Source organism: Oncorhynchus masou, chromosome 31 (assembly GCF_036934945.1).
Source record: "Oncorhynchus masou masou isolate Uvic2021 chromosome 31, UVic_Omas_1.1, whole genome shotgun sequence".
Lineage (NCBI taxonomy): Eukaryota > Metazoa > Chordata > Actinopteri > Salmoniformes > Salmonidae > Oncorhynchus > Oncorhynchus masou.
Genome location: NC_088242.1, coordinates 70,125,668 through 70,148,216, shown reverse-complemented (window position 1 = coordinate 70,148,216; position 22,549 = coordinate 70,125,668). Strand labels below are relative to the sequence as shown.

Here is a 22,549-nt window from a genome sequence, read left to right as displayed (position 1 = left end):
ATACAACACCCCATACAATAATACAACACCCAGTACAATAATACAACACCCAGTACAAAAATAAAACACTGCATACAATAATAAAACACCCCATACAATAATACAACACTCCATACAATAAAACAACACTCCATACAATAATACAACACCCCATACAATAATACAACACCCCATAAAATAATACAACACTCCATACAATAATACATCACTCCATAAATAATACAACACCCCATACAATAATACAACACCCCATACAATAATACAACACTCCATACAATAATACAACACCCCATAGAATAATACAACACCCAGTACAATAATACAACACCCAGGACAAAAATAAAACACTGCATACAATAATAAAACACCCCATACAATAATACAACACCCCATACAATAAAACAACACCCCATACAATAATACAAGACCCCATACAATAATACAACACCCCATAAAATAATACAACACTCCATACAATGATACAACACTCCATACAATAATACAACACTCCATACAATAATACAACACCCCATACAATAATACAACACCCCATACAATAATACAACACCCCATACAATAATACAACACCCCATACAATAATACAACACTCCATAAAATAATACAACACCCCATACAATAATACAACACCCCATACAATAATACAATACCCCATACAATAATACAACATCCCATACAACAATAAAACACCCCATACAATAATAAAACACCCCATACAATAATACAACACCCCATACAATAATAAAACACCCCATACAATAATACAACACCCCATACAATAATACAACACCCCATAAAATAATACAACACTCCATACAATAATACAACACCCCATACAATAATACAACACTCCATAAAATAATACAACACCCATAAAATAATACAACACCCCATACAAAAATACAACACTATCCAATAATACAACACTCCATAAAATAATACAACACTCCATAAAATAATACAACACCCCATACAATAATACAACACCCCATAAAATAATACAACACTCCATAAATGAATATACAATAATACAACACTCCATACAATAATACAACACCCCATACAATAATACAACACTCCATAAAATAATACAACACCCCATACAATAATACAACACCCCATACAATAATACAATACCCCATACAATAATACAACATCCCATACAATAATACAACACCCCATACAATAATACAACACCCCATCCACCATAAAATAATACAACACCCCATACCATACAATAATAATACAACACCCCATACAATAATAATACAACACCCCATACAAAAATACAACACTCCATCCATAATACAACACCAACACTCCATAAAATAATACAACACCCCATACAATAATACAACACCCAGTACAATAATACAACACCCAGTACAAAAATAAAACACTGCATACAATAATAAAACACCCCATACAATAATACAACACCCCATACAATAACAATAATACAACACCCCATACAATAATACACACCCCATACAATAATACAACACCCCATAAAATAATACAACACTCCATAAAATAATACAACACCCCATAAATAATACAACACCCCATACAACACCCCATACAATAATACAACACTCCATACAATAATACAACACTCCATAAAATAATACAACACCCCATACAATAATACAACACCCCATACAATAATACAACACTCCAATAATACAACACTAAATAATACAACACCCATACAATAATACAACACCCCATACAATAATACAACAACCCATACAATAATACAACACCCCATACAATAATACAACACCCAGTACAAAAATAAAACACTACAACACCCCACAATAATAAAACACCCCATAAAAAATAATACAACACCCAACACCCCATACACAACATACAATAATACAACACCCCATAAATAATACAACACCCCAATAATACAATAATACAACCCCACAACACCATACAATAATACAACACCCCAACACCCCAATACAATAATACAACACCCCATAAATATAAACACTCATACAATAATACAACACCCATACAATAATACAACACCCCATACAATAATACAACACAACACCATACAATAATACAACACCCCAATAATACAACACCCCATACAATAATACAACACCCCATAAAAAATAATACAACACCCCATACAATAATACAACACTCCATACAATAATACAACACCCCATACAATAATACAACACCCCATACAATAATACAATGATACACCCCATACAATAATACAACACCCCATACAATAAACACAACACTCCATAAAATAATACAACACTCCATAAAATAATACAACACCCCATACAATAATACAACACCCCATACAATAATACAACACTAATACCATAAAATAACACAACACCCTATACAATAATACAACACTCCATAAAATAATACAACTACCAGTACAATAATACAACACCCCATACAATAATACAACACCCCATACAATAATACAACACCCAGTACAATAATACAACACCCATTACAAAAATAAAACACCGCATACAATAATAAAACACCCCATACAATAATACAACACCCCATACAATAATACAACACCCCATACAATAATACAATACCCCATACAATAATACAACATCCCATACAACAATAAAACACCCCATAGAATAATACACCTCCCCATAAAATAATACAACACCCCATACAATAATACAACACCCAGTACAATAATACAACACCACATACAATAATACAACACCCAGTACAATAATACAACACCCAGTACAATAATACAACACCCAGTACAAAAATAAAACACTGCATACAATAATAAAACACCCCATACAATAATACAACACCCCATACAATAAAACAACACCCCATACAATAATACAACACCCCATACAATAATACAACACCCCATAAAATAATACAACACTCCATAAAATAATACAACACTCCATACAATAAACACCCCATAAATAAAACAACACCCATACAATAATACAAGACCCCATACAATAATACAACACCCCATAAAATAATACAACACTCCATACAATGATACAACACTCCATACAATAATACAACACTCCATACAATAATACAACACCCCATACAATAATACAACACCCCATACAATAATACAACACCCCATACAATAATACAACACCCCATACAATAATACAACACTCCATAAAATAATACAACACCCCATACAATAATACAACACCCCATACAATAATACAATACCCCATACAATAATACAACATCCCATACAACAATAAAACACCCCATACAATAATAAAACACCCCATACAATAATACAACACCCCATACAATAATAAAACACCCCATACAATAATACAACACCCCATACAATAATACAACACCCCATAAAATAATACAACACTCCATACAATAATACAACACCCCATACAATAATACAACACTCCATAAAATAATACAACACCCCATACAAAAATACAACACTCCATCCAATAATACAACACTCCATAAAATAATACAACACTCCATAAAATAATACAACACCCCATACAATAATACAACACCCAGTACAATAATACAACACCCAGTACAAAAATAAAACACTGCATACAATAATAAAACACACCATACAATAATACAACACCCCATACAATAAAACAACACCCCATACAATAATACAACACCCCATACAATAATACAACACCCCATAAAATAATACAACACTCCATACAATAATACAACACCCCATACAATAATACAACACCCCATAAAATAATACAACACCCCATACAATAATACAACACTCCATACAATAATACAACACCCCATACAATAATACAACACCCCATACAAAAATACAACACTCCATCCAATAATACAACACTCCATAAAATAATACAACACTCCATAAAATAATACAACACCCCATACAATAATACAACACCCAGTACAATAATACAACACCCAGTACAAAAATAAAACACTGCATACAATAATAAAACACCCCATACAATAATACAACACCCCATACAATAAAACAACACCCCATACAATAATAAAACACCCCATACAATAATACAACACCCCATACAATAAAACAACACCCCATACAATAATACAACACCCCATACAATAATACAACACCCCATAAAATACAACAACACTCCATAAAATAATACAACACCCCATACAATAATACAACACCCCATAAAATAATACAACACCCCATACAATAATACAACACTCCATACAATAATACAACACTCCATACAATAATACAACACCCCATACAATAATACAACACCCTGTACAATAATACAACACCCAGTACAAAAATAAAACACTGCATACAATAATAAAACACCCCATACAATAATACAACACTCCATACAATAAAACAACACCCCATACAATAATACAACACCCCATACAATAATACAACACCCCATAAAATAATACAACACTCCATACAATAATACATCACTCCATACAATAATACAACACCCCATACAATAATACAACACCCCATACAATAATACAACACTCCATACAATAATACAACACCCCATAGAATAATACAACACCCAGTACAATAATACAACACCCAGGACAAAAATAAAACACTGCATACAATAATAAAACACCCCATACAATAATACAACACCCCATACAATAAAACAACACCCCATACAATAATACAACACCCCATAAAATAATACAACACTCCATACAATGATACAACACTCCATACAATAATACAACACTCCATACAATAATACAACACCCCATACAATAATACAACACCCCATACAATAATACAACACCCCATACAATAATACAACACCCCATACAATAATACAACACTCCATAAAATAATACAACACCCCATACAATAATACAACACCCCATACAATAATACAATACCCCATACAATAATACAACATCCCATACAACAATAAAACACCCCATACAATAATAAAACACCCCATACAATAATACAACACCCCATACAATAATAAAACACCCCATACAATAATACAACACCCCATACAATAATACAACACCCCATAAAATAATACAACACTCCATAAAATAATACAACACCCCATACAATAATACAACACCCCATAAAATAATACAACACCCCATACAATAATACAACACTCCATACAATAATACAACACTCCATAAAATAATACAACACCCCATACAATAATACAACACCCCATACAATAATACAACACTCCATACAATAATACAACACTCCATACAATAATACAACACCCCATACAATAATACAACACCCCATACAATAATACACCTCCCCATAAAATAATACAACACCCCATACAATAATACAACACCCCATACAATAATACAACACCCAGTACAATAATACAACACCACATACAATAATACAACACCCCATACAATAATACAACACCCAGTACAATAATACAACACCCAGTACAAAAATAAAACACTGCATACAATAATAAAACACCCCATACAATAATACAACACCCCATACAATAAAACAACACCCCATACAATAATACAACACCCCATACAATAATACAACACCCCATAAAATAATACAACACTCCATAAAATAATACAACACCCCATACAATAATACAACACCCCATAAAATAATACAACACCCCATACAATAATACAACACTCCATACAATAATACAACACTCCATAAAATAATACAACACCCCATACAATAATACAACACCCCATACAATAATACAACACTCCATACAATAATACAACACTCCATACAATAATACAACACCCCATACAATAATACAACACCCAGTACAATAATACAACACCCAGTACAAAAATAAAACACTGCATACAATAATAAAACACCCCATACAATAATACAACACCCCATACAATAAAACAACACCCCATACAATAATACAACACCCCATACAATAATACAACACCCCATAAAATAATACAACACTCCATACAATGATACAACACTCCATACAATAATACAACACTCCATACAATAATACAACACCCCATACAATAATACAACACCCCATACAATAATACAACACCCCATACAATAATACAACACTCCATAAAATAATACAACACCCCATACAATAATACAACACCCCATACAATAATACAACACCCCATACAATAATACAACACTCCATAAAATAACACAACACCCTATACAATAATACAACACTCCATAAAATAATACAACTACCAGTACAATAATACAACACCCCATACAATAATACAACACCCCATACAATAATACAACACCCAGTACAATAATACAACACCCATTACAAAAATAAAACACCGCATACAATAATAAAACACCCCATACAATAATACAACACCCCATACAATAATACAACACCCCATACAATAATACAATACCCCATACAATAATACAACATCCCATACAACAATAAAACACCCCATAGAATAATACACCTCCCCATAAAATAATACAACACCCCATACAATAATACAACACCCAGTACAATAATACAACACCACATACAATAATACAACACCCAGTACAATAATACAACACCCAGTACAATAATACAACACCCAGTACAAAAATAAAACACTGCATACAATAATAAAACACCCCATACAATAATACAACACCCCATACAATAAAACAACACCCCATACAATAATACAACACCCCATACAATAATACAACACCCCATAAAATAATACAACACTCCATAAAATAATACAACACCCCATACAATAATACAACACCCCATACAATAAAACAACACCCCATACAATAATACAAGACCCCATACAATAATACAACACCCCATAAAATAATACAACACTCCATACAATGATACAACACTCCATACAATAATACAACACTCCATACAATAATACAACACCCCATACAATAATACAACACCCCATACAATAATACAACACCCCATACAATAATACAACACCCCATACAATAATACAACACTCCATAAAATAATACAACACCCCATACAATAATACAACACCCCATACAATAATACAATACCCCATACAATAATACAACATCCCATACAACAATAAAACACCCCATACAATAATAAAACACCCCATACAATAATACAACACCCCATACAATAATAAAACACCCCATACAATAATACAACACCCCATACAATAATACAACACCCCATAAAATAATACAACACTCCATACAATAATACAACACCCCATACAATAATACAACACTCCATAAAATAATACAACACCCCATACAAAAATACAACACTCCATCCAATAATACAACACTCCATAAAATAATACAACACTCCATAAAATAATACAACACCCCATACAATAATACAACACCCAGTACAATAATACAACACCCAGTACAAAAATAAAACACTGCATACAATAATAAAACACACCATACAATAATACAACACCCCATACAATAAAACAACACCCCATACAATAATACAACACCCCATACAATAATACAACACCCCATAAAATAATACAACACTCCATACAATAATACAACACCCCATACAATAATACAACACCCCATAAAATAATACAACACCCCATACAATAATACAACACTCCATACAATAATACAACACCCCATACAATAATACAACACCCCATACAAAAATACAACACTCCATCCAATAATACAACACTCCATAAAATAATACAACACTCCATAAAATAATACAACACCCCATACAATAATACAACACCCAGTACAATAATACAACACCCAGTACAAAAATAAAACACTGCATACAATAATAAAACACCCCATACAATAATACAACACCCCATACAATAAAACAACACCCCATACAATAATAAAACACCCCATACAATAATACAACACCCCATACAATAAAACAACACCCCATACAATAATACAACACCCCATACAATAATACAACACCCCATAAAATACAACAACACTCCATAAAATAATACAACACCCCATACAATAATACAACACCCCATAAAATAATACAACACCCCATACAATAATACAACACTCCATACAATAATACAACACTCCATACAATAATACAACACCCCATACAATAATACAACACCCTGTACAATAATACAACACCCAGTACAAAAATAAAACACTGCATACAATAATAAAACACCCCATACAATAATACAACACTCCATACAATAAAACAACACCCCATACAATAATACAACACCCCATACAATAATACAACACCCCATAAAATAATACAACACTCCATACAATAATACATCACTCCATACAATAATACAACACCCCATACAATAATACAACACCCCATACAATAATACAACACTCCATACAATAATACAACACCCCATAGAATAATACAACACCCAGTACAATAATACAACACCTAGGACAAAAATAAAACACTGCATACAATAATAAAACACCCCATACAATAATACAACACCCCATACAATAAAACAACACCCCATACAATAATACAACACCCCATAAAATAATACAACACTCCATACAATGATACAACACTCCATACAATAATACAACACTCCATACAATAATACAACACCCCATACAATAATACAACACCCCATACAATAATACAACACCCCATACAATAATACAACACCCCATACAATAATACAACACTCCATAAAATAATACAACACCCCATACAATAATACAACACCCCATACAATAATACAATACCCCATACAATAATACAACATCCCATACAACAATAAAACACCCCATACAATAATAAAACACCCCATACAATAATACAACACCCCATACAATAATAAAACACCCCATACAATAATACAACACCCCATACAATAATACAACACCCCATAAAATAATACAACACTCCATACAATAATACAACACCCCATACAATAATACAACACTCCATAAAATAATACAACACCCCATACAAAAATACAACACTCCATCCAATAATACAACACTCCATAAAATAATACAACACTCCATAAAATAATACAACACCCCATACAATAATACAACACCCCATAAAATAATACAACACTCCATACAATGATACAACACTCCATACAATAATACAACACTCCATACAATAATACAACACCCCATACAATAATACAACACCCCATACAATAATACAACACCCCATACAATAATACAACACCCCATACAATAATACAACACTCCATAAAATAATACAACACCCCATACAATAATACAACACCCCATACAATAATACAATACCCCATACAATAATACAACATCCCATACAACAATAAAACACCCCATACAATAATACAACACCCCATACAATAATAAAACACCCCATACAATAATACAACACCCCATACAATAATACAACACCCAGTACAATAATACAACACCCAGTACAAAAATAAAACACTGCATACAATAATAAAACACACCATACAATAATACAACACCCCATACAATAAAACAACACCCCATACAATAATACAACACCCCATACAATAATACAACACCCCTTAAAATAATACAACACTCCATACAATAATACAACACCCCATACAATAATACAACACCCCATAAAATAATACAACACCCCATACAATAATACAACACTCCATACAATAATACAACACCCCATACAATAATACAACACCCCATACAAAAATACAACACTCCATCCAATAATACAACACTCCATAAAATAATACAACACTCCATAAAATAATACAACACCCCATACAATAATACAACACCCAGTACAATAATACAACACCCAGTACAAAAATAAAACACTGCATACAATAATAAAACACCCCATACAATAATACAACACCCCATACAATAAAACAACACCCCATACAATAATAAAACACCCCATACAATAATACAACACCCCATACAATAAAACAACACCCCATACAATAATACAACACCCCATACAATAATACAACACCCCATAAAATACAACAACACTCCATAAAATAATACAACACCCCATACAATAATACAACACCCCATAAAATAATACAACACCCCATACAATAATACAACACTCCATACAATAATACAACACTCCATACAATAATACAACACCCCATACAATAATACAACACCCAGTACAATAATACAACACCCAGTACAAAAATAAAACACTGCATACAATAATAAAACACCCCATACAATAATACAACACTCCATACAATAAAACAACACCCCATACAATAATACAACACCCCATACAATAATACAACACCCCATAAAATAATACAACACTCCATACAATAATACATCACTCCATACAATAATACAACACCCCATACAATAATACAACACCCCATACAATAATACAACACTCCATACAATAATACAACACCCCATAGAATAATACAACACCCAGTACAATAATACAACACCCAGGACAAAAATAAAACACTGCATACAATAATAAAACACCCCATACAATAATACAACACCCCATACAATAAAACAACACCCCATACAATAATACAAGACCCCATACAATAATACAACACCCCATAAAATAATACAACACTCCATACAATGATACAACACTCCATACAATAATACAACACTCCATACAATAATACAACACCCCATACAATAATACAACACCCCATACAATAATACAACACCCCATACAATAATACAACACCCCATACAATAATACAACACTCCATAAAATAATACAACACCCCATACAATAATACAACACCCCATACAATAATACAATACCCCATACAATAATACAACATCCCATACAACAATAAAACACCCCATACAATAATAAAACACCCCATACAATAATACAACACCCCATACAATAATACAACACCCCATAAAATAATACAACACTCCATACAATAATACAACACCCCATACAATAATACAACACTCCATAAAATAATACAACACTCCATAAAATAATACAACACCCCATACAAAAATACAACACTCCATCCAATAATACAACACTCCATAAAATAATACAACACTCCATAAAATAATACAACACCCCATACAATAATACAACACCCCATAAAATAATACAACACTCCATACAATGATACAACACTCCATACAATAATACAACACTCCATACAATAATACAACACCCCATACAATAATACAACACCCCATACAATAATACAACACCCCATACAATAATACAACACCCCATACAATAATACAACACTCCATAAAATAATACAACACCCCATACAATAATACAACACCCCATACAATAATACAATACCCCATACAATAATACAACATCCCATACAACAATAAAACACCCCATACAATAATACAACACCCCATACAATAATAAAACACCCCATACAATAATACAACACCCCATACAATAATACAACACCCCATACAATAATACAACACCCCATACAATAATACAACACTCCATACAATAATACAACACCCCATACAATAATACAACACTCCATAAAATAATACAACACTCCATAAAATAATACAACACCCCATACAAAAATACAACACTCCACCCAATAATACAACACTCCATAAAATAATACAACACTCCATAAAATAATACAACACCCCATACAATAATACAACACCCAGTACAATAATACAACACCCAGTACAAAAATAAAACACTGCATACAATAATAAAACACCCCATACAATAATACAACACCCCATACAATAAAACAACACCCCATACAATAATACAACACCCCATACAATAATACAACACCCCATAAAATAATACAACACTCCATAAAATAATACAACACCCCATACAATAATACAACACCCCATAAAATAATACAACACCCCATACAATAATACAACACTCCATACAATAATACAACACTCCATAAAATAATACAACACCCCATACAATAATACAACACCCCATACAATAATACAACACTCCATACAATAATACAACACTCCATACAATAATACAACACCCCATACAATAATACAACACCCCATACAATAATACACCTCCCCATAAAATAATACAACACCCCATACAATAATACAACACCCCATACAATAATACAACACCCAGTACAATAATACAACACCACATACAATAATACAACACCCCATACAATAATACAACACCCAGTACAATAATACAACACCCAGTACAAAAATAAAACACTGCATACAATAATAAAACACCCCATACAATAATACAACACCCCATACAATAAAACAACACCCCATACAATAATACAACACCCCATACAATAATACAACACCCCATAAAATAATACAACACTCCATAAAATAATACAACACCCCATACAATAATACAACACCCCATAAAATAATACAACACCCCATACAATAATACAACACTCCATACAATAATACAACACTCCATAAAATAATACAACACCCCATACAATAATACAACACCCCATACAATAATACAACACTCCATACAATAATACAACACTCCATACAATAATACAACACCCCATACAATAATACAACACCCAGTACAATAATACAACACCCAGTACAAAAATAAAACACTGCATACAATAATAAAACACCCCATACAATAATACAACACCCCATACAATAAAACAACACCCCATACAATAATACAACACCCCATACAATAATACAACACCCCATAAAATAATACAACACTCCATACAATGATACAACACTCCATACAATAATACAACACTCCATACAATAATACAACACCCCATACAATAATACAACACCCCATACAATAATACAACACCCCATACAATAATACAACACTCCATAAAATAATACAACACCCCATACAATAATACAACACCCCATACAATAATACAACACCCCATACAATAATACAACACTCCATAAAATAACACAACACCCTATACAATAATACAACACTCCATAAAATAATACAACTACCAGTACAATAATACAACACCCCATACAATAATACAACACCCCATACAATAATACAACACCCAGTACAATAATACAACACCCCATACAATAATACAACACCCCATACAATAATACAACACCCCATACAATAATAAAACACCCCATACAATAATACAACACCCCATACAATAAAACAACACCCCATACAATAATACAACACCCCATACAATAATACAACACCCCATAAAATACAACAACACTCCATAAAATAATACAACACCCCATACAATAATACAACACCCCATAAAATAATACAACACCCCATACAATAATACAACACTCCATACAATAATACAACACTCCATACAATAATACAACACCCCATACAATAATACAACACCCAGTACAAAAATAAAACACTGCATACAATAATAAAACACCCCATACAATAATACAACACTCCATACAATAAAACAACACCCCATACAATAATACAACACCCCATACAATAATACAACACCCCATAAAATAATACAACACTCCATACAATAATACATCACTCCATACAATAATACAACACCCCATACAATAATACAACACCCCATACAATAATACAACACTCCATACAATAATACAACACCCCATAGAATAATACAACACCCAGTACAATAATACAACACCCAGGACAAAATAAAACACTGCATACAATAATAAAACACCCCATACAATAATACAACACCCCATACAATAAAACAACACCCCATACAATAATACAACACCCCATACAATAATACAACACCCCATAAAATAATACAACACTCCATAAAATAATACAACACCCCATACAATAATACAACACCCCATAAAATAATACAACACCCCATACAATAATACAACACTCCATACAATAATACAACACTCCATAAAATAATACAACACCCCATACAATAATACAACACCCCATACAATAATACAACACTCCATACAATAATACAACACTCCATACAATAATACAACACCCCATACAATAATACAACACCCCATACAATAATACACCTCCCCATAAAATAATACAACACCCCATACAATAATACAACACCCCATACAATAATACAACACCCAGTACAATAATACAACACCACATACAATAATACAACACCCCATACAATAATACAACACCCAGTACAATAATACAACACCCAGTACAAAAATAAAACACTGCATACAATAATAAAACACCCCATACAATAATACAACACCCCATACAATAAAACAACACCCCATACAATAATACAACACCCCATACAATAATACAACACCCCATAAAATAATACAACACTCCATAAAATAATACAACACCCCATACAATAATACAACACCCCATAAAATAATACAACACCCCATACAATAATACAACACTCCATACAATAATACAACACTCCATAAAATAATACAACACCCCATACAATAATACAACACCCCATACAATAATACAACACTCCATACAATAATACAACACTCCATACAATAATACAACACCCCATACAATAATACAACACCCAGTACAATAATACAACACCCAGTACAAAAATAAAACACTGCATACAATAATAAAACACCCCATACAATAATACAACACCCCATACAATAAAACAACACCCCATACAATAATACAACACCCCATACAATAATACAACACCCCATAAAATAATACAACACTCCATACAATGATACAACACTCCATACAATAATACAACACTCCATACAATAATACAACACCCCATACAATAATACAACACCCCATACAATAATACAACACCCCATACAATAATACAACACTCCATAAAATAATACAACACCCCATACAATAATACAACACCCCATACAATAATACAACACCCCATACAATAATACAACACTCCATAAAATAACACAACACCCTATACAATAATACAACACTCCATAAAATAATACAACTACCAGTACAATAATACAACACCCCATACAATAATACAACACCCCATACAATAATACAACACCCAGTACAATAATACAACACCCCATACAATAATACAACACCCCATACAATAATACAACACCCCATACAATAATAAAACACCCCATACAATAATACAACACCCCATACAATAAAACAACACCCCATACAATAATACAACACCCCATACAATAATACAACACCCCATAAAATACAACAACACTCCATAAAATAATACAACACCCCATACAATAATACAACACCCCATAAAATAATACAACACCCCATACAATAATACAACACTCCATACAATAATACAACACTCCATACAATAATACAACACCCCATACAATAATACAACACCCAGTACAATAATACAACACCCAGTACAAAAATAAAACACTGCATACAATAATAAAACACCCCATACAATAATACAACACTCCATACAATAAAACAACACCCCATACAATAATACAACACCCCATACAATAATACAACACCCCATAAAATAATACAACACTCCATACAATAATACATCACTCCATACAATAATACAACACCCCATACAATAATACAACACCCCATACAATAATACAACACTCCATACAATAATACAACACCCCATAGAATAATACAACACCCAGTACAATAATACAACACCCAGGACAAAAATAAAACACTGCATACAATAATAAAACACCCCATACAATAATACAACACCCCATACAATAAAACAACACCCCATACAATAATACAAGACCCCATACAATAATACAACACCCCATAAAATAATACAACACTCCATACAATGATACAACACTCCATACAATAATACAACACTCCATACAATAATACAACACCCCATACAATAATACAACACCCCATACAATAATACAACACCCCATACAATAATACAACACCCCATACAATAATACAACACTCCATAAAATAATACAACACCCCATACAATAATACAACACCCCATACAATAATACAATACCCCATACAATAATACAACATCCCATACAACAATAAAACACCCCATACAATAATAAAACACCCCATACAATAATACAACACCCCATACAATAATAAAACACCCCATACAATAATACAACACCCCATACAATAATACAACACCCCATAAAATAATACAACACTCCATACAATAATACAACACCCCATACAATAATACAACACTCCATAAAATAATACAACACTCCATAAAATAATACAACACCCCATACAAAAATACAACACTCCATCCAATAATACAACACTCCATAAAATAATACAACACTCCATAAAATAATACAACACCCCATACAATAATACAACACCCCATAAAATAATACAACACTCCATACAATGATACAACACTCCATACAATAATACAACACTCCATACAATAATACAACACCCCATACAATAATACAACACCCCATACAATAATACAACACCCCATACAATAATACAACACCCCATACAATAATACAACACTCCATAAAATAATACAACACCCCATACAATAATACAACACCCCATACAATAATACAATACCCCATACAATAATACAACATCCCATACAACAATAAAACACCCCATACAATAATACAACACCCCATACAATAATAAAACACCCCATACAATAATACAACACCCCATACAATAATACAACACCCCATACAATAATACAACACCCCATACAATAATACAACACTCCATACAATAATACAACACCCCATACAATAATACAACACTCCATAAAATAATACAACACTCCATAAAATAATACAACACCCCATACAAAAATACAACACTCCATCCAATAATACAACACTCCATAAAATAATACAACACTCCATAAAATAATACAACACCCCATACAATAATACAACACCCAGTACAATAATACAACACCCAGTACAAAAATAAAACACTGCATACAATAATAAAACACCCCATACAATAATACAACACCCCATACAATAAAACAACACCCCATACAATAATACAACACCCCATACAATAATACAACACCCCATAAAATAATACAACACTCCATAAAATAATACAACACCCCATACAATAATACAACACCCCATAAAATAATACAACACCCCATACAATAATACAACACTCCATACAATAATACAACACTCCATAAAATAATACAACACCCCATACAATAATACAACACCCCATACAATAATACAACACTCCATACAATAATACAACACTCCATACAATAATACAACACCCCATACAATAATACAACACCCCATACAATAATACACCTCCCCATAAAATAATACAACACCCCATACAATAATACAACACCCCATACAATAATACAACACCCAGTACAATAATACAACACCACATACAATAATACAACACCCCATACAATAATACAACACCCAGTACAATAATACAACACCCAGTACAAAAATAAAACACTGCATACAATAATAAAACACCCCATACAATAATACAACACCCCATACAATAAAACAACACCCCATACAATAATACAACACCCCATACAATAATACAACACCCCATAAAATAATACAACACTCCATAAAATAATACAACACCCCATACAATAATACAACACCCCATAAAATAATACAACACCCCATACAATAATACAACACTCCATACAATAATACAACACTCCATAAAATAATACAACACCCCATACAATAATACAACACCCCATACAATAATACAACACTCCATACAATAATACAACACTCCATACAATAATACAACACCAATAATACAACACCCATACAATAATACAACACCCAGTACAATAATACAACACCCAGTACAAAAATAAAACACTGCATACAATAATAAAACACCCCATACAATAATACAACACCCCATACAATAAAACAACACCCCATACAATAATACAACACCCCATACAATAATACAACACCCCATAAAATAATACAACACTCCATACAATGATACAACACTCCATACAATAATACAACACTCCATACAATAATACAACACCCCATACAATAATACAACACCCCATACAATAATACAACACCCCATACAATAATACAACACTCCATAAAATAATACAACACCCCATACAATAATACAACACCCCATACAATAATACAACACCCCATACAATAATACAACACTCCATAAAATAACACAACACCCTATACAATAATACAACACTCCATAAAATAATACAACTACCAGTACAATAATACAACACCCCATACAATAATACAACACCCCATACAATAATACAACACCCAGTACAATAATACAACACCCATTACAAAAATAAAACACCGCATACAATAATAAAACACCCCATACAATAATACAACACCCCATACAATAATACAACACCCCATACAATAATACAATACCCCATACAATAATACAACATCCCATACAACAATAAAACACCCCATAGAATAATACACCTCCCCATAAAATAATACAACACCCCATACAATAATACAACACCCAGTACAATAATACAACACCACATACAATAATACAACACCCAGTACAATAATACAACACCCAGTACAATAATACAACACCCAGTACAAAAATAAAACACTGCATACAATAATAAAACACCCCATACAATAATACAACACCCCATACAATAAAACAACACCCCATACAATAATACAACACCCCATACAATAATACAACACCCCATAAAATAATACAACACTCCATAAAATAATACAACACCCCATACAATAATACAACACCCCATAAAATAATACAACACCCCATACAATAATACAACACTCCATACAATAATACAACACTCCATAAAATAATACAACACCCCATACAATAATACAACACCCCATACAATAATACAATACCCCATACAATAATACAATACTCCATACAATAATACAATACTCCATACACATCAAAGCAATTATGGTAGGTGGAAATGACGTAGTTATGACATAGTTGTGTTATGTAAGAGATCAGCCTTCGTCAGAGCAGTACAAACTCAGGATGTGTGTTATGTAAGAGATCAGCCTTTGTCAGAGCAGTACAAACTCAGGATGTGTGTTATGTTAGAGATCAGCCTTTGTCAGAGCAGTACAAACTCAGGATGTTTGTTATGTTAGAGATCAGCCTTTGTCAAAGCAGTACAAACTCAGGACGTGTGTTATGTAAGAGATCAGCCTTTGTCAGAGCAGTACAAACTCAGGATGTGTGTTATGTTAGAGATCAGCCTTTGTCAGAGCAGTACAAACTCAGGATGTGTGTTATGTAAGAGATCAGCCTTTGTCAGAGCAGTACAAACTCAGGATGTGTGTTATGTTAGAGATCAGCCTTTGTCAGAGCAGTACAAACTCAGGATGTGTGTTATGTAAGAGATCAGCCTTTGTCAGAGCAGTACAAACTCAGGATGTGTGTTATGTAAGAGATCAGCCTTTGTCAGAGCAGTACAAACTCAGGATGTGTGTTATGTTAGAGATCAGCCTTTGTCAGAGCAGTACAAACTCAGGACGTGTGTTATGTAAGAGATCAGCCTTTGTCAGAGCAGTACAAACTCAGGATGTGTGTTATGTAAGAGATCAGCCTTTGTCAGAGCAGTACAAACTCAGGATGTGTGTTATGTAAGAGATCAGCCTTTGTCAGAGCAGTACAAACTCAGGATGTGTGTTATGTAAGAGATCAGCCTTTGTCAGAGCAGTACAAACTCAGGATGTGTGTTATGTAAGAGATCAACCTTTGTCAGAGCAGTACAAACTCAGGATGTGTGTTATGTAAGAGATCAGCCTTTATCAGAGCAGTACAAACTCAGGATGTGTGTTATGTAAGAGATCAACCTTTGTCAGAGCAGTACAAACTCAGGATGTGTGTTATGTAAGAGATCAGCCTTTGTCAGAGCAGTACAAACTCAGGATGTGTGTTATGTAAGAGATCAGCCTTTGTCAGAGCAGTACAAACTCAGGATGTGTGTTATGTAAGAGATCAGCCTTTGTCAGAGCAGTACAAACTCAGGACGTGTGTTATGTAAGAGATCAACCTTTGTCAGAGCAGTACAAACTCAGGATGTGTGTTATGTAAGAGATCAGCCTTTGTCAGAGCAGTACAAACTCAGGACGTGTGTTATGTAAGAGATCAGCCTTTGTCAGAGCAGTACAAACTCAGGATGTGTGTTATGTAAGAGATCAGCCTTTGTCAGAGCAGTACAAACTCAGGATGTGTGTTATGTAAGAGATCAGCCTTTGTCAGAGCAGTACAAACTCAGGATGTCTGTTATGTAAGAGATCAGCCTTTGTCAGAGCAGTACAAACTCAGGATGTGTGTTATGTAAGAGATCAGCCTTTTGTCAAAGCAGTACAAACTCAGGATGTGTGTTATGTAAGAGATCAGCCTTTGTCAGAGCAGTACAAACTCAGGATGTGTGTTATGTAAGAGATCAGCCTTTGTCAGAGCAGTACAAACTCAGGACGTGTGTTATGTAAGAGATCAGCCTTTGTACAAATGGGCTGGCAGGAGAAAGAACTGGTTTTATAACCCTGCTACTTAACTGTGAGTCAGATCAGAGCAGAAGCACCACTTTCCAGGGATACAACATCTTACTCAACGCTTGACACACACAGACACACTGAGGCTAATATATAATAGCTAGACACAATCACTGAATTATGAATGGCGTTCTCTTATAGCATTATAGAGTAATCGTCTGCCTTTTTTACAGAGCCATGGTAGTGTGTGTGTGTGTGTGTGTTTGTGTGTGTGTGTGTGTGTGTCTGCTGTATATATGTAGGTATATGTAGGTGCTGTGCTTGTATGTGTTCATGCATGATATGACCATACCTGACACAGAAGTACAGGACGATGGGTCCAGACTTCTTGGGGAACTCGTGTTCTAGAACCCTCCGGTCCAACTGCAGCCAGCTGAAATGACCCCTGGAGACACAACAACCAATCAACTGTTAGTAAACCACACACCCAACCAATGAGGAGTCAATCTCCGTACACGACAGAACTGACCAATGGGGAGTTAACAAACTAAAGAACTGACTTATGTTGACTGAGCATGACATGTAAAAGTTGGTATGACCAGATATGTACTGCAGATTGAAAAACCTTCTCGACAATGTAAAAATAGTGCAATAGCATAGCCAAGTCCACTGCGCCCCACCCCACCCATCTCTCTCTCTCTCTCTCTCTCTCTCTCTCTCTCTCTCTCTACCTCTCTCTCTCTCTCTGTCTCTCTCTTTCTGACAGGGGATGAAAACTGCAGAGGCAGCTTGTCACCCTGGTAACCCTGCATGGTCTCCTGGGCAACATGCACTGGTCTTTTTTCTATTTATCTTGTTCAAAGTTCAGCTCTCTCAGCTCTCAAACACGGAAACAACAAAGCTACATCATATAGAGCCGAGGGACTGAGGGAGAATCAGAGAGAGACAGAACTGGGGGAGAAACAGAGAGAGACAGAACTGGGGGAGAAACAGAGAGAGACAGAACTGGGGGAGAATCAGAGAGAGACAGAACTGGGGGAGAATCAGAGAGAGACAGAACTGGGGGAGAATCAGAGAGAGACAGAACTGGGGGAGAAACAGAGAGAGACAGAACTGGGGGAGAATCAGAGAGAGACAGAAACAGAGAGAGACAGAACTGGGGGAGAATCAGAGAGAGACAGAACTGGGGGAGAAACAGAGAGAGACAGAACTGGGGGAGAATCAGAGAGAGACAGAAACAGAGAGAGACAGAACTGGGGGAGAAAAAGAGAGACAGAACTGGGGGAGAATCAGAGAGAGACAGAAACAGAGAGAGACAGAGCTGGGGGAGAAAAAGAGAGACAGAACTGGGGTAGAAACAGAGAGAGACAGAACTGGGGGAGAAACAGAGAGAGACAGAAACAGAGAGAGACAGAACTGGGGGAGAATCAGAGAGAGACAGAAACAGAGAGAGACAGAGCTGGGGGAGAAAAAGAGAGACAGAACTGGGGGAGAAACAGAGAGAGACAGAAACAGAGAGAGACAGAGCTGGGGGAGAAAAAGAGAGAGACAGAACTGGGGGAGAAACAGAGAGAGACAGAACTGGGGGAGAAACAGAGAGAGACAGAACTGGGGGTGAATCAGAGAGAGACAGAACTGGGGGAGAAACAGAGAGAGACAGAACTGGGGGAGAATCAGAGAGAGACAGAACTGGGGGAGAATCAGAGAGAGACAGAACTGGGGGAGAATCAGAGAGAGACAGAACTGGGGGAGAAACAGAGAGAGACAGAACTGGGGGAGAATCAGAGAGAGACAGAAACAGAGAGAGACAGAACTGGGGGAGAAAAAGAGAGACAGAACTGGGGGAGAAACAGAGAGAGACAGAACTGGGGGAGAATCAGAGAGAGACAGAAACAGAGAGAGACAGAGCTGGGGGAGAAAAAGAGAGACAGAACTGGGGGAGAAACAGAGAGAGACAGAAACAGAGAGAGACAGAGCTGGGGGAGAATCAGAGAGAGACAGAACTGGGGGAGAATCAGAGAGAGACAGAACTGGGGGAGAATCAGAGAGAGACAGAACTGGGGGAGAATCAGAGAGAGACAGAAACAGAGAGAGACAGAG

At 34.3% G+C, this 22,549-nt stretch overlaps 1 protein-coding gene across 1 annotated transcript in view; it reads right to left on the bottom strand.

The window, feature by feature from the left end:
- LOC135525000 (FERM domain-containing protein 4A-like) overlaps nucleotides 1-22,549 on the bottom strand; it is a 147,392-nt gene that overhangs the window by 62,983 nt on the left and 61,860 nt on the right. Inside the window, exon 4 of the mRNA XM_064952794.1 lies at nucleotides 20,802-20,894. Coding sequence (XP_064808866.1) covers nucleotides 20,802-20,894 — 93 coding nt within the window. The remainder of the gene's footprint in view (nucleotides 1-20,801; nucleotides 20,895-22,549) is intronic.